The sequence below is a fragment of the Dicentrarchus labrax genome, unplaced genomic scaffold, assembly GCF_905237075.1.
Source record: "Dicentrarchus labrax unplaced genomic scaffold, dlabrax2021, whole genome shotgun sequence".
Lineage (NCBI taxonomy): Eukaryota > Metazoa > Chordata > Actinopteri > Moronidae > Dicentrarchus > Dicentrarchus labrax.
The window spans coordinates 7,035,359-7,059,492 of NW_026136719.1; the positions used below are offsets into that span (position 1 = coordinate 7,035,359).

The 24,134-nt window shown below is 39.6% G+C and overlaps 1 protein-coding gene across 4 annotated transcripts in view; it reads right to left on the minus strand.

Moving 5' to 3' along the window:
• lrp4 (low density lipoprotein receptor-related protein 4) overlaps window positions 1-783 on the minus strand; it is a 561,339-nt gene extending 560,556 nt beyond the window's left edge. For 2 of the 4 annotated variants that reach the window (XM_051379474.1, XM_051379476.1), the window contains exon 1: window positions 442-782. In XM_051379474.1, the coding sequence (XP_051235434.1) occupies window positions 442-502 (61 nt within the window). In that variant the 5' untranslated portion in view covers window positions 503-782. Of the gene's footprint in view, window positions 1-441 lie in introns of all 4 variants that reach the window. The other 2 variants (XM_051379477.1, XM_051379475.1) reach the window with 2 other exon arrangements.
• Between the last annotated feature and the right edge of the window lie 23,351 nt (window positions 784-24,134).

Sequence of the window (24,134 nt, forward strand, 5' to 3'; positions counted from 1 at the left end):
TGGTGTAAGTAAAGATTCAAGACTACAAAACCTAAAAGTATTGAAAGTGAAAATATAAAATGGAAATCAACATTTTGACAAGTTAAATCAATAAAATGTGCTGCAGATCTGAGAGCTCGGGCCATCGCTTCAACACTTACACAAGCATGCTGTCAAACAAGATTTAGAGGAAAAAAAACACTCACACAAAGACACATTTTCCACTACAGTTTCTATTTTAAACACCTAAACTGCACTCTCTAATAAGGGGAAACTTGGCCGCTGAGCTGAAATGTCTGAATGTGCGACTCAAACCAATTCACGGAGCAGATAAGGAGGGAATTTAAAAAAAAAAAAAGAAATATTACTAAACAAAACACCTCCGTTAACCTCTTCCCAAACACGCTCACATGCACTTTCAACTCCACTTTGCAACGTTTTCAACCGGACATTTTCTCTTACCTGGACTCTGGCTGAGCAGCAAAGTTATCAGGGAGCCCCACAGCACCGCGGCCAGCTGCATCTTGTACCCCGCTTTTCTGTCGCTTCTCCGGGCTTCCCTTTCCCTATTCCCTCTTCTTATTCTCCCCACAGTTAAATATCAACGGGCTTGAGTTGCAAGAAGACGCTCCGGCTTTCACGCTAACCTCATACCATGACTGACTTGTTAGCCCCCTTTTTTTTTCTCTCCCCCGACCTCCTCCGCCTCCTCCTCTTGTGTGCGATAAGGCGACAAAACCGGGATTAAAAAGTTAACTCTGAGGGGTACAGCTCGGCCACGGTCTCCAACATGTTGTGCTCCAGTTCCCTACGCTGTAGCTACCAAAAGGAGCTGTGGACTGTACCAAACACAGGCTAAGGGGGTGTTAGCTGTGTCTACCGCGGTATTTTTAAACTCACGAGGGCGTAAATGAGCGACACTGACAAATCACTATCACGTTAAAAATGATATAATACAAAACCATCATTTAATCTCCAAACTTTGTTGTGTTTTTTTTCGTTTTGTTCTCCCTCATTCTTCTCCGCGCTTCCCTATCCCGCAAGAAATCGGCTCTTCCAAAAAAAAAATCTCTGCTCTCGTTGTGTCATTTCTTAAATTACAGCGTTTTTTTTAAAAAGAAGCTGGTGGTCAGCAAATCAAAGGATAAATTCAGACAGCATCTGGAGGCATGAGTAAACAGTTTGTGCCTCTCTTCACCGCGTGGAAAACTTATCTGGGCCCCCTCCTCTCATTCTGCCCTTCTTCTTAACAATGTGGGTTAAAGAAGGGAAGACGAAGAGGGGGGGAAGCTTCTCTGTTGTCACTTAAGTCAATGGAGGCAAATGACAGAGCAGTGGTTTCCACAGTGGGGTGTAATGACCATGAGATGAGGTCATTACGCAGTCATTATTCAGTACCACAGATTTACAAAAAGTTACTGGAGGGAAATTATGGGTATATTAAAATGCAATTAAGTCCAAAAAGGTCACTGTGGACATATGATTTTTTTCTCCAGGATTACAAGGCGTTCCAATGGGCATGGTATAGTTACACCACAAGTTTATACATTAAGTTTAGTCCAAAAAGTCTCTATAAACTCGTTATTAACCATATGATAGTGATTCCATCAGACATAAAACAACTATTACGCATAATTAAGTCACTTTACGTTCACTAATTAAGATTAGAGACACACTGCAATTTCCCATAGAACCATTGATCTCACTGTTAGAGATCTTAGACATAGCACTGCTTCCTATAAGAATAGTAGGACATAGAACCACAACAGAAACAATATACATTAAGTATAAGCATAAACTAAGTAAGAAGTTTAGTATAACAATGCTAGTATCAAAGACTAAAAAAAATACATCCCAGGTCCCTTAAAGTCACACTTAAAGAGATGCCAGTGCTGCCATCAACACATTTTTTTTTATCAGTTTCATCAGATATATGAGTCTTTAAAGGTTTTCTGTGATATTTGCAAGACATAAAAATTAAAGGTCCCACATTTATGAGGTGTAAGATTTAGGAGGATGTATTGGCAGAAATGGAATACACTATTCATTAGTGTATAATAAAATAAAAATTCTTTCATTCTTTGTTACCTTAGAATGAGTCATTTTTATCTACTGGAGGAGCGGGTCCTCTTCTACGGATCCCACCATGTTGAACAAACTAAATACTAGCTCTAAATAGTGCCTTTTGCGTTTTTCACAAATTTTGTGGCCACCATAGTTTAGGGAATGGGAGGGTGAGTGGAGGGCATTGTAATCTGCCACTTCACCACTAGATGCCACTAAATCCTACACACTGGTTCTTTAAAGCCACATTATGTCATGTTTTACCTTAAAATAACAGCTTCAAAATCATGCTACACTGAGCTTATAATAGGCTGATCGGTGCTTCTGTCATTCCCACACTGCACCCCGTATGCCCGCCCTTGCACTATGTGACTTTTGGCTCTGGGTCAGGTACAGGTACACCAACTATGTCACTGATTTTGATGAAACTGATGTCATGTTTTATGAAAGATTTGTTCCGCTCTGATGTCCTGTGGGTGCTGGTACTCACCTCTCTGTGATTAATAGAGTTGATGGACAGTGAAGGGGGGGCTGGATGTAACCGGGCTCAGCAGCTTCTGTGGACATAGCTAATGGCAAAGTCGTTAGCGAGAGACAGCAAGACAGACAGCGAGCTGACCTTCTTCCTGTTGGACAAGTAAATATTAGCTGACTTGCTACATTTTGTGTTGTTGTGTGTTGTTATCATAACAAATGCATGCGTACAGCTGTCCATATTTATAACAGTGGTATTGAAAGTGGGGGCACAAAATTGCATGTGTGTTGCTTTAAAGGTAAAATGTAATATGGGAATATTAGAGTGAACTATATGCTATAACATTATAATATAATTTGTAATACCATAGTAGACAATGACTGAATCACCAGCATGTGAACTGCTGCACAGTCTACATATTTATGTTTCTCTTCTTTCCCTGGAAAGGAGGCTTTAGACCCCACTTTCTAATTATGAGGCAGCTTTAGTTAGGATGTGAGCTCCCTCATCTCTAAACAGGACATCATCATTCACCACACGCCTCCCCTCCATTCTCCTGTGGAGCATCCATCAGAGTATTAGATTTCATCCCAATAAAAGTGGTGTGCGCCATCACTTCGTGATTTGATACAGAGCATTTCAATGAACAATGCTTTGGACAAAGAACTGTTGCAGTCTGATGAAAAATCATAAAGACACTTAAGAATTTTCTGTTTCATTATCTATGTTTTTATTAATTAATCCTTTAGATTATAGTTATGCATGTAAGAGCCCATAAAAGGAATAATATGTAAATGGCACAAATACTTTAATCCTCTTTTAGGAAAACTGTAAGGATATTGTTGACAGGGGCATGATTGACTCATCATTAAGTGCCTTAGACACCATGTAAGACTCAAAGTCTCTTTTAGAATACTGTATAAATATACTGATTTAAATCTTTGTTGATTTGGTGACGGCAGTTAGTGATTAATAGTTTAATAATGGAGGTTCCAGAGTAAACTTATAAATCTATCTCTATCTATCAGCCACTGGGGGCTCCAAACACACTTTAAGCAGTGTCTCAGTCAGAAATGCAACAGGAGAAGAGCAAATCTTGTATCTGTTTGCAGAAAAGCCAAGCAAACAATGGACAGTCGACAATGTCGTCCAACAGGCAATTACAGAGTGCAAATACATTACATGATCAAATGTGTAAAAAATGTAATAATAACTGAGTATGATTCAAACAAAGTGCATTTCTGATCATCTAACAGTGTCCATATTTTACATTGTGGAACCAGGGGGCTGCATCCAACAATTTTTTGTAATGTTTGGAAACAGAAATCCCCACAATCATCCCCATTTTCAGCAGTGACTGGCCAGCGTGCAGCGAGGCAGGTTCTGAACTACTTTCTCAAGGTCTCCTTTGCCATAATTCCTACATCCTTCCCAACAGCTGAGCACAACACCAGGAATGTATCTAAGGAGACTGTTTGAAAGGTGCGCGGTTATCCCCATTTGCACAATTTCACAGTACAAAGACATGCAAAAGAGTTCTTGAGGGGAGACTGGGAAGGCAGTGTGATGCAACCAGGAGGAAGCAATGACAGCAGGCTTTTTGCCTTTGAATGTGGTATAAACTCTTTGCTGGGACGACATGTTGTATGGACTAATTTTTGAGGAATATGGAAGTATTAATAAGATCATTCCAATCAAGCACCACGGACGTAACTCTCTTAGGAATATTATACTGGCACCATAACAGTTACAGCAACCATTAAGATAAGTAAGTAAAACTAAGTAACCATAATCTCCTGTGAGAATATTAAATGTGATATACTTAAATATATACTCATCAAAGCCAACAGAGCCCAATTTTGAGGCTTTTGGAGAACATGGAGAATGAAAATAAAGACAGGATGAGTTTTACACATTTTCCCTTGTGATACTCTGCCTAGTTTGTGGTGACTGAGCACTGAGCTGATCCAAGATCAGGACCTGGATAGGTTGAACTCTGGGCGGCCGGCCTGGCTGCAGTGTGAGCGAATAGCAGCTGTGGCCCTTTTCAGCTCCCATCTTGTCTCTGGGTGAAGAGATGGAGACATTTAATTATAACCTGTGATTAATGTGTCCGCAGTGGGCCAGGAGCCTGTCTGCACAGCACCGAGGGCTTTCATTCAGGTCTCAGACTTGTCTCACACACACACACACACACACACACACACACACACACACACACACACACACACACACAGGATGACTTTGTAGGCTCTAGTATACCTTGTTTCAACAATCTTATTGAAGAACGTTATCACTTGAAGTGCCAAAAAGTCACACCACTGCTCCTCTGACTTTTATATTCTCTGTCTCTGTGTCTCTTTATAAGATGCCACTAGTATCTGACACCTTTTGGCCAGTCCAACATATGGCAGTCAGAATAACTGTGTGTGTGTGTGTGTGTGTGTGTGTGTGTGTGTGTGTGTGTGTGTGGGGTGCATAGGTGCTGGGAGAACAGCTGTGGGCTTATCACTGTAGCTTCCGCTGATAAATAAAGATGTGTGCTGGGAGATGAGGAGGTTGCCACAGATAGAAGATCAGGCAGGTGTTGGAAGTTTATTTTTATCTTTTTCGTCTAGTATATGTTTGTGTGTGTGTGTGTGTGTGTGTGTGTGTGTGTGTGTGTGTGTGTGTGTGTGTGTGTGTGTGTGTGTGTTTGTGTGTAAAGCATAGATATAACCTTCTGTACTCCACCACTTGCTTATATGATCCCTCTTCTCTGAGATTAACACAGGATCTGATTCATTTCCTGAGCATCTGTCTTTCTCACACATATACACATACTCTCTCACTCATACATACAAGTCAATGAACATTTCAAGCGCTGTAGCAACTTGAAACACAAGTCACATGTTTGCATGAAATAGACACTCAGTTATGCCAAAGTAACCCCAGCAGTTTTATGGGACCCTACCAGTGGTTTTGCAGGGTTTTGCCCATTAACTACAAATAATTTTTACTTTACATTATTGCCTGCCAAATGTTTGGACAAACGTCCTGCATTCCAGACAGCCATTTGTTTTCCATTCATTTTAGTGAATTCTGAAAATCAACTTGCAAAGACTTGAAACTTGTTTAGGGTAGGTTACCTATCACTGTGAATATGTTGTTGTATTTACTTTTAACTAAAGTTTACATTATCATTGTGTAATAACCCAATAAAACAATTCTCATTGTTGGTGCATTCAAGGACACTCCGAGTCACTTGTTAAGAAGCATTGCATTCTCAAGCATTCGGCCTGTTGTCAGAAGACTGAACCTATAGAAATGAGCAGAAATGGACATCAGGAAAAAGATCATGTCAATTTAGCGGTTGCATTTAAAAGGTATGCAATTCAGCGGCTCATTCTGGACACTCTAATGAGGTATATTTCATTAAACACCCCAATAATAAGTATTTTAGTATTTTGAATTCCAAATACATTAATGCAATTACATTAATGCACGTGTATTACTATATATTAATGTATTAATAAGAGTAGATGCTACTTTGTTACCTTGGAATGAGCCATTTTTATTTACAGAGGGACTGTCCTCTTCCACAGGCTGCCAGGTTGCCCAGAGTGGACAAACACTGGCTCTAGATATAATAGGGCCTTTTGCATTTTTTGTGGCCACCATAGTTTCTCCTACATGCTTTGAAGGGGGCATTCAAATTGCTGCAGTCTGCAACTTCCCTGCTAGATACCACTAAATCCCACATACTGGCCCATTAACACACTTTAATTTATACAATTTAAAATATTTTACAATTTTAAAGCCCCATGTGAAGAATTGGAAAACTTTAGCACTCCCCAGTGGCAGCATCAAAAAGACAGACAGCAATGTGCCAGACAGCAATTACAGAGAATTAGAACAGAGATAATAATTTATATTTAGTTACATTAATAGCTAAACCTTAATTAGTCATTAATAATTTAATTAAGATTATTAATTATTAGTCTTTTAATTAATATATGTCAAATGATCATGTGCAATGTGAAAGGAGTCACTTACACTGATTAACTCACAGGGAGTTATCACCAACTCTGCAGCTCTGAGGAGGCTTTTGACACTCTCAATTTGCTGTTGCAGCAAGACGATAGTTTCAGCAAATAAGCTCTGATGTCCCTACAGTAAACTACCTGCTCAGGACTAAACAGTAGACAAAGTTAGCAACTAGCTGGTGACGAAAGTGCAACATCAACCAACTAAAAAGCCAAAGTCTTTTTTACAGGAATTGGTGGTGACCAAAACAGAGCTAAAAGGAAACGTTGAACAGAAAGACAACTCCAAAGTAATGCTAATGTTCCTCTGTGTCTGCTGGATGTGTAAATAGCCTATTGCTTACACGTTAGCCATGACAAGATGTCAAGATGTCAAGATGTCAATGATTATTTAAATATTAAAATGATTAAAATGCTGACAGATTTTTTTCTATTTCCTGTCTCCCTCTCTTCGTTACTGCTGGTCATGATGTAACCAGAGACACCCTTATTAAATTTAGCAGGGGAACCCGACCACACCACAGTCCACATGGCCAGGACTGCCTGCGCTGCCACAGTTATACCAAACACACACACACACACACACACACACACACACACACACACACGCACGCACCCTCACACATGCACACACACACACACACACACACACACACACACACACGGTCTGTCCTGCTGTGGTGTGGTTCGGAGCCCAGCAGCCTGTTCTGTGGCCCGTCTAACTACAGGGCTTTTCTGTGTGAGGTTTATTTTCGTGGATGCTCCGCTCTCTCCATGTTCTCCTCGTACAATGGACTCGTTTACATGTGGCCAAAATCAAACACACACGCTGACATGGACGCAAGCTTTCGCCTCGCTTCGCTGTTGGCCTTTCAAAGGATGGAGACTCGGGTTATGACCACAGGCTTGTCCTCGGTCGCAATGAGAAGGGCCTTTATTCTCACAAGCTGCTGTTATTTTAGATCCAATCATAGCTTGTCCTTTTTGTGTCTTAAAGGAGAATACTGATATTATTTAGAGCTTTACTTCCGTCTTACATTTCACATATAATCGGATTTTTAAAAATGTTTTACGTTTTTTTTCCCCCGTAACTTTTCCATGTCAAACCTACTCTATTTTTAATGGAACAGCTGTCCTGGTAAACAAAAAATGCCCTAAATAAGACCTCGTGGATGTGACGCTTTCAGGGGTTTTGACTCTATGGTTCTCTTTGTTTCCCAATACCAATGAAACACATGCATGCAAGTTCACCAAAGTTTAACTCATGTGCAAAAAGTATGTGCAAATTTACTTTGCCTCTGCAAGCAAAACCACTGATTGTGGTGATTAAAGGAATTGATTTTTGTCTGAAATAAGGGTCAGGTGGATGGCCCGGGGATTTGGGTGCTCCTGCTAACAGTTAATGTTGGGAAATAAAGGGCTATAAAAGGCTTGCTCTGAAGTCTGATATCTCTTATTGTGGGCAGACACAAGCATACAAGCAAGTTAAACCTGGATAACTGACAAGGACTCCCTCTGACAAAGCATCACTTTCACCTGTTAAAACATTCAGTTTTTCTTACCTGGGCTTGGCTGGAGTTTTATACAAACACAACAACATAAAATACATTTTACAGGAGTCAGATTTCCGTTGCAGTCTTTCAACATGAGTGATCAACCATTAACATCAGCAGCAGGCGCAAGAGAGATTTAGACATGAATGTACATAATCAGCACCTACAAAAAACAAACACACACTTGTTCCTGCAGGTGTACATAATTTGAATGAATCTACGCGTTCACACGCAGGTAAACACACGCACATTCCTGCCCAACACAAAGTACACACACTGCGAAACCCACCTATACAGGCTCATGCACCTGGCCTGTTGGCATCAGGTCTTAAAACCTCATTAGAAAGCCATCAGATCTTCAATGACTCACAGTGCCGGAGGCGCCGCTGCTACCAAAGAGGCCCCAGCTCTGAGGCCCCATACCCAGAGGGAGCGCACCAAGGCCTGGGTTGAGGAGAGGTGAAGCTGGGGCGGCTCTGGAGGCTCTGGATGGGGCAGGGCCAGGCTTTCTGTTAAAGCCACTGAAATGGAAACAGAGGCCAAGAGCTTTGATATGGCTTTGTAGGGCAGAATTATCTCTGAGGGTGAGATTAAGATTTTAAAGCAAATAAATTACTAATCATCTGGTGCCTTCACGAAGTGTCATACTGCACGCATACATAAATCTCATGCACACACACAACACTGTATCTGAAATGATAAATCCTCAGTGGTCCTCTGGGGAAACTGGATACCAATCAGAAATTAACTTAAATGTACCAGAGGGGGTTTTGTAATTTGTATGATATGTGATCTCAATACAAGCATTTGAGGTACACAGTAAGTATCAAGTTAAAACTGGTCTAAAGTTGTTAGAAAAGTGAAAGTTGTTTAAATGTTAACCATTGTTTCAAGATCTATGTATGACCATATTTCAATATAAGGCAGGTTCTAACTATGTGTTGTAATATTGTCACTATTACATACAGCTCTCTGTAAACCTTAACAAACAGACAGACAGTTTGTAGACACATAGAAGAATGCACAAATCACAGATGAGAATCAATCAAATAAATCTTGGCATCATGGCAGCAACAATAATTACCGTAGCAGCAGATCTCAATAAGAGAATGAAAAGCAGAGTATGAAAATATGCGTAGCATGAAACATTAACATTATGTATGAACATTATTACATCAATATTGTTATTGCAGTGTAAGAAATAATTTTTAAAAATGCTATATGGTGGAATTGGGAAGGGAGGGGCCAAATGAGACAGTATTTAACTCACTTAGTTTGTTTACTTATTCACACAGATACATTTGTGACATCAAGGGACATTTAACAATGGAAGATAATTGGAAGACGGGATTTTCCTTTAACTGTTGCATTGTAATATTTTTTTTTTGTATTAGCTCGGTTGAGATCACAAAGAGTTGCGTCTGCTACAACAGTCTTTTTCATAACGGCCTGTGGTTTGGGGCAATAAGATAATAAGGCATTGTGTTTGCTATTGGAACGGGTATTTGGTTAATGTAGAGCAGCTTGTTTGTTCGCTGCTGGCTGGACAACCTGTGGAGGGCTGCAGTACAAATCCAACTCTGGCTGAATGCGTCACAGCCCCAACCACAAGGAACGGGACCAAATATTGACATCCAGCTCTGAAAGCCCGAGCTGCTATAAAGATCACATGTTTACCGTCGGACTGCTGGTGATTTAGTGTTCCTGCATCCACCGGGCTCACCCTGCCTACCCAGCAGTCTCAGCTACATTTTCGGCCCGGATCACAGTTCATCCCCTCAGCACTGCGACGTTACATCAAACCTGCCAATGATCCACTTATCAACAAGGATGTTTACTAAACAGAGCCAATAGTGTTATAGTGTTACAGTTTGTGTGTATTCATGGAAAATCCCCCTTCACACTATACATATATTTGTCTTCAATCTGTGATGTTTGACACATTCCAGGAGTTATTTATTGGTGTTGTAATTTATCCATGTTCTCTCAACCCACATAACTCCAGTAAGTTATGTCTTACATTTCCCAGAACACCATTCAGCAAAATCCAGAGAGGGCTTTATGATTCCACTCTGGGTGGACCGTGATTCTCTCACACTGTTCCACTGATCCACAGGTGGTGGGATTGCGCCAAAGAATCACAGCAATGCGCCAACAAATGCAGGGAAGAAGGCCGCTACCAAGTAAACAAGGTTTTAAAATATACATATGTATAATTTGCAGATGTTTTTTGAGAAAGGAAATGCACTACATGTCCGTTAGACCTCGAGGATACACACAGTGTGTTTTGATGTGCAATACTCAATGTAAATACAACGTTTGTTTGTTTACAAGAGAACTCCACAGGGCCCCTTAAAATCTTTATGTTCTTTTCTTTTGGGTGGCATTACTGTCATCATGTATGGAACTGCATTTGTATTTTTGTGACATCATGTGGTAATGTACTGCGTTGGCCAATCAAACACATGAAAGTGCACATTCTAGGGAGATAGCTTTGGATAATGTATTTCTGCTGTTTATGTGGAAAACATTGTATCCGAGGATAATATGATTATTGCCACAATAACTAGTGAAAGTCATCATTGGTAGTATTATAAACGTTCTTAAGCATCTGATAAACCTTTAAACTCAATTCCATCTTCTCACCTGCAACTGAACCAGCACACAGAATGTAACTTCACTGTTGAAACAGTCGATTCAATGAAATGAACAGCGTTTTAAAAAATCTTCATTTTTGCTTGCCTAGTAGTGTGAGACTGCAACATACTGACTCTGTTGAACTGTTTCCAAAAGCTATATTTTCTGGGGTGGAAAAACATCCACTTGAGAAAGGCCAAAACAGAGAAAAAAGGCATGTTTTCAAATGTATCTACATTAGTGTGGACATGGCCTCTTTCTCTGTTGGTAAAAGTGGAGTCAAGGTCACTCAACCCTCAGATTTTCTTAAAAAAAATCAATGTCTGATGTGTAGAGATGCACTCCAGTATATGTGTGTGTGTCCTTAAAATCACACTCTGATTGATGTGCACTTGATTTAAACCCTTTTTCCTTCTGTTTGAAATTCTCTGCCATCGTTGATAACAAAGCTCTCGCAGAATCGCCCCTTTCACATTTCAACAAAATGATAGGTCAGACGCTTAACAGGGTGTAATTACGTGACAATTTCCCTCATCCACATGTTCCATCACAAACACAAAGCTGGCCGTCCGCTGTAAATGCCCAGGAGTTCACTTTAAATAGGCATCTTTTCTATCGGCCCATCCACCGCTGCCTTCTCTTTGTGCTCCTCCGAATGGAACTTGTAATTGTGTGCTGCTTCTTTTTGAGGCAACAGCACTTTCCCTGCAACAGCTGGAGAATGACAGTGCACACAAAGATCCTGCACACATAATCAAAAACACACACACACACACACACCAGTATGTATGCATATATGTGTGCAGGCATGCATGTGTACACAGAGAATCCTAATTTTCTGCTTACAAAAGCTCTGGATCCTCTTGGGCTTATATAGGCTTGTTGGGTTTTTGTCTGGCTTCTTCAGAATGTCTTCTACCCGCTTGAATTTTTTTAACCTTCAAAATAACAGATTGCGGTACATGCAGGCTTCCATGCGAGCTTCTTTTCTTTAGGCGATATGGGCAGAAGGTGGGGCCTGCAGCTGTGTCAATAGGCTACCGAGCAGTCCTAAAGCAACCTCAAAACCCTGCAAACTGCCTTTTATGTTGGCCTCCTGGCTAAAAGACAAGCCTGTTTACACTTTGCTCTTTGTAGAAAGTCTTACACCTGTGTTTGGGGGAGGGTGGGGAGGCGGCGCGTAGAGCTTGGTGTGAAGGTGTGTGCATGTACCTGTTGAGTGATGAGCAGCACCTGTTGCGTAAATGGACCCAGTGAACTTGGATACGTTTTGTCTCTGGCACAATTAGTAAAGCATAAGAGTAATGATTGGGGAAAAAAAGAAGAGTTTAGAAGAGAACAAAACTTACCTTCCATTTGATAGTATTTGTCCCCTTAATGTATATTTAACAAAGAGTAATTTTTATAATTCTATATCCACAACTCCCAAGGGTCTATTGCACTGAAATTGTCACATGTGAGCTGCAATTGGAAACATGGGATCATTTCATCGCGCATTTTGACACGTTTTACTGATAAAAACAAGCATCATACTTGCTACCCATGTATCAGTTTATGAGATTTGCAATTTGAGACATGTTCTGCTGCTACTATTTGTGATCTGCATGTAAGTGACGCTCAGACGCTCAGCTGCTAGTTTAATCTATTATCCAGAATAACTGCAACACTGTTTCTGGAAAGTGAGGTTGATATTGATTTTTTCAAATGCCGCTTTTAAACGCTGTAAGCAGGCGATTCCATTCACTTCAATTGTATTGGGTTAGAATCTTGAAGAAGCATATCAGAAAACCTGGGCAAATAAAAAAAACTAGACACCAGAAGTGGTAATCAATTTTGTTTTTTTAAGATAAATGAACTGACGCTTTAAATGGTGTGAAATAAAAAGTTTTAATGTCCTTACAGTGTATGTACGTGTGTGGGTTTCCACCCACAGTCCAAACACATGCATGTCAAGTGGACTAGAGTCTCAAAATTGCTTGTAGGTGTGACTGTTACTTTGTTTGTCTGTCTACAGTGTGTGTTTCACGTGTTTGGCCTATGACCCTATTAGCAGCTGAGTGGACATAGATAAGAGATGACTGGATGGACGAATAAGGAGAGTTAATTAAGACTTAAAAATAGAATATCATTAAAGCAAATTACACTCTGGTTTAGTGGTTTTGGTTTGAACTATTCTGAACTTTTCAAAAATATGCATCAAGTAGGGGTTTCTGTTATGGAAAATGCTAAACCACAATTAGTTCATTTCATGAAATATCTGAACTACAAAACATTGGTTTTACAGATTTTTGGGAAAAAGTGAAGCAACTTTTAAAGATGTATTATATATGTTTTTTTCATGCTTAGATTTACACTTTATTGAGTGCCACTATCAGAAATTGATAAACTGTCATTAAATTCACCTTTTTAAGTCTAACATCATCAGACACGATATAACATTTTAAGGCCCTCTGGACTAGATTTCTCCCATTACTTTTCTTGTTTTCTTTGAGAAAGGTAGTGGAAGCACTATTTATTTGTGCTTAGCCAAGACTATAGAATACTGAAATGCAGACATATCAAGGGTCAAGGCCTAAAGACATAATAACCTGAAGTTTACCATGACAGTACTTGCTAAACACCAAGAGAAACAACTTAATAGCAAAAGCAAATAAGTGTCCTGGCATCAGCCCCAACCATTGTGTTGGCACAGTCCAAATCTAACCGGCCCGGCCGCTGGCCACAGAATTCATTTCATGCTTCATCTCTTGGCCTAAAGAGCCGAGACAGAAAAGGCCACAGTGATAATTGTGCTTCTGAATCCGGCGTGAACAAAACATATTTTTTACAAGAAGGGGGCCAAAGGGGGAGACAGGCGGGCATGCTGACACATCCATATAAAACACACACACACACACACACACACACACACACACACACACACACACACACACACACACACACACACGCATACAAGATCTCAGAGACTTTAAATCAACATGTGCAATGTAATCAGTGTGTTCTTCTCATTTGGCCGAAACATTTTATAATGCAGCAAACACACACAATCAGTGTCTTGAGCAAGGATGTGACATAGGAATTGAACCACCAACCCTATGATTTATCAAACCCACTCTACCACCTAAGATATAGCCACCTGGCTCTAACAAAAGGACTGCACGGATGATAAGAATTAAGCAACCTGTGGATCCTTACAGCACATATTCAAACAACAAAGAAACAACAAACAAAACAAATCCGTAGAAGTGTCTGGCAAAGCAGATACAAAATCTTGCACAAAATCCAAGAGAAACCTTTGCTGACCCAGAAAAAACTTTTCGTTGTACACATCCATTTCCAAGTTCTGCTTGTAAAACTTCCTGTGCATCACACATTTAGAAACTACTCCACATCCAAGTTGAACCATTAAATAAGAACAATCAATCAAGATATTATATGAGTCAAGTTCACAATATATCCTCTGCTAGTGATATAAATCATTCCAAGAACTTGGAACAATAAAAGAACACATAACAAAGGTAAATAACTTCCATAATTGTTTATCATTTTTAAGTTGTTAACATCATAACAGTTAGCATATGAGGGGCGTGATCACCCTCCACTGGAATGAACAGGACAGTGTTTAACAATGTCTCATCCTGTGTTGAATAAATCTGTGTAAGTTTGGCACTGAAAGTTTGACAACAAGTTTCTGTCCTAAAAATGAACATGCCAGAAATTAAATTGTTATTCACAGTGCAAATTTTCTTGGAGGGGCTTTAACCAATATTCTTATAATAAATGTAGGACAATTATGAGTTCAATTTAAGACCTATACCTGTTCAAAGGATATGAAGTAAAATCGTTAGTGGTTCAATATTTAATTTTGTAGTTGTTACAGGATGAACACACTTAAAAGCTATATATCATATCTAAGACATTTCAAGGCCTAAAATTCAGATGACTGGATTTTAGAGTTTTGAAGACTTTTGAAGACCCCACGGACGCCCTCGCTGCTCTTACAGCGCTGTTGTCAGCCGTGTCGGGCAGATGTTTTCAGTGCAAGCTCTAATACCCCCCATCTTTGAACATAATGGAGCATTTAGCAGTTAAAGCACCACATATTTTTCTCAGGAGTTGGTAGAGACCAAAAACAGACATAAAGAGAGTGAAATATGGACTTAAATTTGCCAGGTGAACAGAGACACGAGTCAGTGCCTCAATGATCTTGCCACCAATTTTACCAAATCACCTGAAGAGGTGATGATATGTCAGTGTTGTGTTGACAACTTGTTTCTGCTGCCCCCAAGTGGCCAAAAATCCCAAAACAATCCATGTCCACTTAATGCTATCATCACCTAATTCAATGCATGAAATAAGAACATAGTGTAAATTTTTAAACATAATTGATTTCAGCTTATCTGATAAGCAATAAATAGAGATAACTGTGTGGTATGTTGCAGCTGATTAAACTAATACAAACAGATACACAAGCACATAAATCTGCCAGACTCTCAGCCTCTGTGTCATAATGTCTCTGAACTTGTTTTATCTAAGGGAGTATGACAGGGAAGGTTAGAGAGGTCATCTTAGGTCAGGTTTGATCCCTGAATCTCACCCTGTCCTTGTCTCCTTGAGCAAAACAAGAAACGAAGAACATCAGCTTAATGAAACATGAAGCTCTGCCAGCTTCAGTGTTACTCCTGCTGCCTCTCTGTAGACTCTGAGCTCTGTGGAATCCCTCAGAGGAATATTTAAAGTAATTACACATGCACTGTCTAATATTGCAACTGGGGTTCTCTGAATTCCTGAAAAATTCATAAACATGCATCCTGGCCCACAGCAGTTTCTTGGACTGTTTGCTTTAATATGGTATTATTCAAGCCACTGTGTGTTGAGCACTTCTGACCAAAACAATTCTGTTCTCGAATTATAATTGTGGTAGGGGTCTACTGAGCTGCCTGGCGCCATCGTCCTCCTAAACATGTCATTACTGTAACCACAAGGTCAGCATAACACAACCCCACACACACATCCTCTGAACCACAAATCAGTGCAGACACTATATTAAAACACAAGAAATAATTCAACAAAAGCTTTATGAAATATGCAACAAATAAACCACAACACTTATCGTGTGTAGATTGAAATCTATCAAGCTAGTACGAGATATTAGGTTAATGTTTTGGAATAATGTCTTGCCATGTCTGCCGTGAATATTCCTCTGCCAACAGCTTTTAATGGCCGTCATGCAAACACTCAACAATAATGGAAATTACAGTTAGTTGCATCCCTATGTAAGAGTCATTTTTAATTGTTAGGAGCACAATTTAATGTATCAAAATCTGCATGCAGTGGCTCTAAAACTCACAAATTAACGCGTAATATCTTGTTTGTTTAATCTGTCCAAAAACCGAAGTGTAAAAATTATAATTTAACAGACAGGTATGCGAGTAGTAGTAGGTTTTACTACTACTGGCAGGAAAGTGAATAAGCTGTTTTCCAAAAAGTCAAACTATTCTTTTAATCAGACCTCAGTCACAGTAGCAGCTCACAAAACGCTCGTACCAGTTCTGCAAGAGTTTTGCCTTGCTTGTTCAACAGGAATTTGCTAGGGACAGACATCATTTCAAAGCTGTATAAAATCAATAACTGAGCCTCACTCAGGCATCTCCATGTTTAATTGATTAACTGTAAAATGTCACAAAATAAGGATTTCAGAAATAAGATATGAGATAAATGAGAAATGTTGCAAATCCACACAGGCTGGAACCTAGAACTGTTTGGTATTTCTCTGAGATAAATGACTTAAAACAAGACAGCATGGGTTGCACTTAAGTTGCTAACCTCGTTGTTGCAAGTATGCACTGAAAATGTCATTAACCATACCAGAGAATGCATATTGATTATTTACTAAGGTCATAAAGTTATACAGCATTAATGTTTTCAACAGAGCCAATCAACATTTCTTAGTAGCAGACTAGCGAGAAGGACTCCAACCAAGACATATGTGCCGTCTTTATTAGTGCTTCATGACATAAGGATTACAACAACTGTGGATTTCAGCATCAAAAGACATTCCAGCAGTTCATTGTTTTTCCCTTCTGTAGGACATTCATTTGGAATAAAGCCAAAGACATGTACAGTAACACCCTCTGTGTTTGGACCAATGGGTAAATACTCCTAACGATGTCTCTTGGGTGAGTGTGTGGTCTCTGGGTCGAGGAGGAAGCAGAACACACGCTCAGTTTTGCTTACAGGAGCGATAGTTTGCCCTGCAGATCTTAAGGGCACTGCTACCAGTGCTTGAATGCTAATCCCCGCCCTGTCAGCATGGTGGCAGTGAGAGTGTGAAGAGGTTATTTTGTTTTGTAGACCGGAGCCATGAGAAAGGAGGCGGAGGAGGAGGAGGAGGAGGAGGAGGAGGAGGACAACCTCATGGATCCAAGCTTTGGAAGAGAGAGGGACACAGCTAGATGCTCTGTGGTCTCCAATCCCCCAGAGCCTCATTTAGCCTTATTTCTCCTCGCTACTCCCCCCGTCCCGTCCACTCCGGCTCCCCCTTCTCCCACCGCTCGCCCTGACAGATTGGAGGAAATGAACGTCTGCAAATTGGCCTCAGTGGCGAGGCAAGGGCGACTCCAAGACCCGGTCAGCTCTGCTTTCAAACCAGCTAGCTTGTGGTCTCTCGCCCAGATCCTCTGTCTCTGTCTCCTGTATTAAATTAGCATCAGAAAGCAGCCTGTTTGGACTCATTGCTGGTTATGGTCTATGGGCTTTGTGTTTATATTGGACCATGTAAGAGTGCCTATTAGTGGTTAATAATAATGGAGTACCACGTGAAAGGCTGTAATGTGAAGTATTTTATTTCTTAAGCGGCCCCCGCCTGTATGTGTGCTTCAGACTGTACTATCTTATGTGAATTAGGTTTGATGTTTAAGTGTTTTAATGCACTCTAAAGTGTCTGTACAGTTTTTTAAATGATAAAACAAGCATTCTGATGATCGCTTCACTCCCTAACACTCAGTTGATTATACTGTGGTCTCATCTTAGTGCTGAAGATTTGAATTATTTCTTGAGTGCTCTTTTCACTGCAGCATCTTGTTTCTCCTCTTGTTATGTTTGCATTTAAATGTACCGTCTATCTTTTAAAAGATAAGATATTTTTCGAAACTTCAAAAAGATTTGCTTGGACCTCAACTCACCCTCCTGTTCCTAGCCTGTGGGAGAAACTACAGTGGCAGGAAACTTTTTTCTTGTATGTAAATTGCGCTGCCATTTTGGCTTGTAGATATCTTGATGTTAGGAGATTGCTCTGGTAAAATAAATGTTTTTCATCATCAAGTAATGAAATGAAATGCAAATTATTGCATATTCAGAAAAGGCTTGTAATTTTTTTTTTTTTTAAAGCACTTGGTTGTTATTTTTGTATAGTGATCATTTAAACAGGAGAGTGTGATGTATATGGAAAGTCAGTCACTTTGCATTTTCAAGAGTAAAAAAAGAAACACAACCTCGAGGAACTTTGGCTGCCCTCAAGCTCCCACCCACCTCCCCTGTCTGTTGATTAGATTTTGGTGATCCAGAACTGGGATTTCGACACTATTTTACTGCCTTCATGTGTTATATTCACCTGCTACTTTGATGTAAATAATTATTCAAGGTCTGCAGAGGTTTATCATTATCATTCTTCTTATCAAACTTCCTGAATAAACAAAAGTTAATTACTCAATTTATAATACAGCATTTGTTCACACAGATAGGAAAGATGAATGGATGACATGGAATGAAACATCTGGCTGCGTGTCAGTTGTCACCTAAACCACGACTGTAACATCTGCGACCACTGTTGGATACTGCAGGTTTTGAATTTTTTTAAAGATATACAGATTACAAATCCCTGTCTCCGTAACCATGTGTTTAAATACTTATCTCTTCTGGCAAGAATAACCACCCGTTCATTTGCACTTCATATGTATCTGTGTCATATCAATGTCATAAAGGAAATGTGAAACTGAGAGCATGCCTGCAGGGAAGCCTCACCCTGAAACATAGAATAACAAAGTCTGCGGCCTGGCTAGCAGCTCTATGAGGCTGTATTTAGGCACAGTCGTGCTTTGGGGCTGAATACAAACATCAGCATGCTAACATGCTCACAATGGCTATACTAACATACTGATGTTTAGAGTTAGTGACCATGGTTGCCATCTTAGTTTAGCATATTTGCTAATTAGCACAAAATACAAAGTACAGCTGTGGCTCTATGGGAATACGTATATGGTTTTGCACATATTTGATCATATTCAACCAAATGAAATTTTCCCCTGACGATGGCTCTAGAGGAAAAGCTAAGGTTTCACAATTGTTTTTGTAGGCGACATACGTATCTAAACTAAATTTAATGACTTCAATGAAAAGAATCCAATAGTTGTCAAGATATTACACTAAAAACTAAAAAAACATCAACCTCATGATGCACTCGAGGAAAAGTCAGGGGATTACTAAAATCATTAAGATTCAACCTCTGGGGACCATAATTATCTGTACAAAATGTAATGGTAATCCAACTAATGGTTGTTGAGATGAGATATTTGGTTATATAGCCGCTTCTAGCATAACTAAAAATGTATAGCAGACAGTGCCAGGTAACAGCTTTTGGTCTTTTGCATTTACAAAATGCTTTTTGAAAGTCACAATATCCCAAATGACCATATTTGCTTTGTTCATTCTGAACACAAAGCAAGAATGGGAAGGAGAAAACCCTGCATCTTTTGCACTTTGATCATGTGTGATACTTGATTTGTTAAGCTCTGTATTCCTGAAAACAGAAGCCCTGACATTAGAAATTCTCACTTTCCTCCCTCGCTCTGTTCTTCTCTCTCTTTACGTCTTTCTTTCTTGTTGGTCGGGCCCCCTCTTGCCCTGTAGGAGTAGGATTAAGTTTGCTGCTGCCAGTTTTTTTTCTGAAGGTGGAAACTCACAAAAGCCTCAAAAGCCCTGCAGGCTAGCTTTCTCCCACTGCTGATAGATTTCACGTTGCAACTTTCACCACAGCACACACCAACCCACACACACACACACACACACACACACACACACAAACACACACAAATTATCACACACTCTCTCTTTCCAGCAGTCCCTTAATAGTGGTTGATTGTCCCACACACAGGGGACAGCTCTGCGAGAAGCTGCACGGGACCTGAGTCTGAACCTGCCTCAACGGAGCGATTTGTTGTAAAAGAGACTGAAAGAGAGAAAGACATATTAAGCTCCCTCCCAGTATTCAGAATTCATAAATCCACATTGTGAGCTGAGCCGTGAGACACATCAAAGAAACAAGAAGTAATCATCCCTTGATCTGTTCAATTATGCACTTTTTTATGCACTTTAAAGGTTAATAAATTACATCAAATGGACTTTGATCTCATTCATAGCTATTATCTTTGACAGAAAATGTTACTGGTTATCAGCCTGCCGCATGTGATTTTTTTATGATACATCATGACATTAATAGAATGACAATGGCAATGCGTCTCAGTGAGTAACTCTGCAGGCTGCTTTATGCTTCTTAATGAAACAGTTAATGTTACAGATTATATACTAGAGGTTTTATTCACTCAAAACAATTTTTAAGCCTGAATCCTGTATTTTTGACCTCCTTGTTATGTATTTCTTGGTCAGGTCTGTCAGTCAGTTGGCCACTTTGGTCCAAAGTGAGATATCTTCACAACTATTGGATGGATTGCCATTAAATTCCCCAGAGGATGAATCCTAATGATTTTGGTGATACCCTGTCTTTTAAGGCAACAACAACTTCCTTTTCTCTGTATGCGTGTGTGTGTGTCTAAGACTGACAGAGAGAGAGAGAGAGAGAGAGAGAGAGAGAGAGAGAGAGAGAGAGAGAGAGATCAAGGTGTTGGCACTTCATATCATAAGTAGGAGAAAAGCAGTGATTATGTAAACAGAAACATTCAACAAATTTCTTTATTCTTATTTTAGCTGTGCAATGTAGCAGTAACCACATCCAGTACAACACTACGGCTAAAAACAGAACAGAGCAACCCTGTTTGAACAAGGACAGCCTTTCATTACTTCATCTAGAAATATTCACTTCAACCAGACCAATATTCCACTCAAACCTACATACACACCGCATACACACTGCAAGGGCTTATTATTGTTTATCTTTATTTGACTTCTATCTGAGACTTTTATTTGAGAATACATAGCATTCTTTTAATGGAAGTAAAATTATCTATCAGGAGTACTTTACATTTCTACAGATTTAATTTGAGGTGTTTCCCATTCACTTCAAAACCGTCCAGATCAAGGCGCCATCGGAGAAACTGAATCTGGAGGCAGTGTTGTGTTGGCTTAGCCTGGTTTGTTACACAGCACCATCTGGGAAGTCATTGTTGTCTGTCACCATCGATCACAGGCAAATTTTAATCCGATCAACAAACCACATAACGTAGTCAAACTCTTACCACTGTGGTTGGATACAAGCGTGTAGCCTGAAGCCTGGCACGATGGATTCTCATGTTATATCATGATCTTGAGTTCTTTTTGGGAGGCGTAGTGGTTTGTTTTTGCCATAAAGAATCAGTAAGCAGTGATCCATCTTTCCAATGTCATTTTTAGTTTACAGGAAAGCTGCGGTGCCAGTTGCTGGGAGCAATACAATTACCATTTTTCACATTTATCTGAGAAATTTCTGTAAGTCGACGTACAACAGCTTATACAACTGTGCCGATCTCATCCACAATTTTTCTATTGCTATTTTTGATAAATTTAGCCAGGTAGCTTTGTAGGAAGATGAAAGAACAGACAGACTCATTCTTAATCCCACCTATTCTCTCTCTTATTTGTCAACTGGTGGTAACAGCCATCATTGGGCACGACACCAGGCCTACATTTCTGAACAAATCTGAGATGTGGGCAGTGATGCAGAGGTTTAGAACGACACTGTAAGCTTTATCACAAATAACCACGTTGTTATCACTTTTCTGCCAATGGCCTCATTGCCTCCGCTGTTACAGTTTTACCTGTTTGATGGAAGAGAAATGTAACTTTTATTTCAAGTCTGGTGAAAGTTATGCCAACAGGACTGTGGTGTTTGAATAACCTACTCTACCACAGTGGAGGCTATTAGCTATACAAAGATGCTGCTCATGGAGAAGTTTTTTTAAATGTTTTAGTTCAGTTGCATAAATGTAATCTAATAGAAAGGTGTAGGCAAGGGACCAAGGGAAATTACTGTAGTTTTGAAGTTGTTTTCCAAGTTTCACCTGTACAGAAGTGCATTACAGTCACCAAAACGAAAAAGTTTTAATTTATGCTTTTTGTTTCTCCTAATTATGACCTTAGGATCTTGTAATTACATGATCCTTAAATCTCCCATATATAATTATGAGATAAATCTCATGTTGTGGAGAGGAATATAATTTGGAATTTATTTCATAATCATGAGATCTTTATCTTTTATCTGATAAGATCGTTTTCTCAGAATTGCCAGAAGTCATAATTGTAGGATATGGAAGTCTTTATTCATAAGTCATAATGCAAATATTTTTCTTTGGTCACTGCAATGTGCTTCTGTGCTGGGCCTGTTTTGAGAATTTGAAGAACTAAGTGGTTCATTGTGTTGAAAATACACCCAGACAAGCAAGAATGAAGTAGCTCTATAGTGAAGCATCTGGTGAGAATTTGGCCAAAACTGTTCATGGTAATGGGAAAGATCTTAAAAATAGGGTCTAAATGAAAAGTGGCTGCAATTCTAATAAAAAACAGGAAACAAAAAATACTATTTGAATGTATCCCGACAAAATCACATCCCCCCCAACAGCAACCTCCTAACATATAAACTCCTCATGTAATTTGTGTGGGTTTTCAAGTCCTGCATATGTTCAGCCGTGAGGGTGTTAATGGATCGGGAAACTCTCTTTGTGGATTATAGATGAGGGTTGGTGACCTGCTTCCGTGACTGAATCTGTGATGAGGTGATAGAAGCATCAGGCTGTTTAAAGTGTAAATTATTCAGGAATTGCCCCAGGCCGCCAAGAGCTTGCGCTCATTGCGCATTGTGATTGAGAAATAACACACAGAAACAAATTTCATGACGGGAAAATATTTTCAGATTAATTTTACACATCAGCAGGCAAATCAGTGGTGTATAAACCTATAAGGGTTTTTGGAAATAGGTATCCATATAGAGGAAGCCAATTTCACCCTCAGATCATTTTACACGGTTGAATCTGATCACTTCAGTTATGTTCAGTGCATTTCAAAAGTATTTTTTTCCAATGATGTGGAAATTTAAATTTTTGGTGAATCTAGTTTCCTTCAACCTGCTACTTCCACACCAGTTAGTGAGTCTTTTGACAATGCCAGCCAAGAGGTAAACACGTGCTCGGCTGTAGATTCAATACAGTATATGAAGGCTTTGTCTGTGGTATGACAGAAGCCCTGAAGGTTGAATGTGTGTCTTGTTTCCAAATCAGATGTACTAGCCTCACAGAGACCAAAATGTATTTGGCTACTCTTTGTTAAATGGTAAACTCAAAAGATTGCTTGAGAATGACAAAGTGGTAAACACCAGTTGTAAAGTGGGGAGAGTTTGATGATGTATCCTGGATTCACAGTACAAGTTGTAACATTTTACTTCAACACAGGATGGACACTTGACAAACAATGTTCCAGGTTTAATTATTCAGTATATCCATCCACTGCGACTTCCATTTATCTGTAACTGAATATGACTAACAACATGTCCAGGCTGAACAAATTGCCTGGCTTCCATTATTTACATCCTCTAATGGCTTTTCATTGGTCCACTTTATGTGATATATTTACAAATGACTGATGACTGCTTGAAGGCAAAAACCTGGTAAACACGATGTTGCGTGATGTTTCCTGACTTTGCTATTTGACAAGGACCACTTAAATGCACCATTAAACACAGAACTGACCCACAATGGCTTGTGGGATACTATCGGCTGTAAATTCAGGGAAAAGGAGGCTGCATTTTTAACCACATTGGAGATCATTTGAAAGGCCTTGTCAAATTATTTTGACATTTTGTGAAATGTAGAGGAATAAAGACTGATTGATATCATCTTGTTACTTTTAGTCCTCCAAGCCTGTCACAGCGTGCCACCATCATCACAGACGTTTGACTGTGACTATTCTCTGACCACTGACTCTGTTAAACGCTGCATTCTCACAATTTTGTTGAATGGAAAGAACAGAAGCCTCTTGTTATTCCAACTTGTTTTCATGCTTCATTCCAAGATGGTTTACCATAATTGCCACCACTTCTAACCTTATAGTCACACCACATCAGTGGCCTAAATTCTATTTAAATTTAATGTTACTTTGTTATAACAAGTGACACCAGATACAAACAAACTCCATATTGGC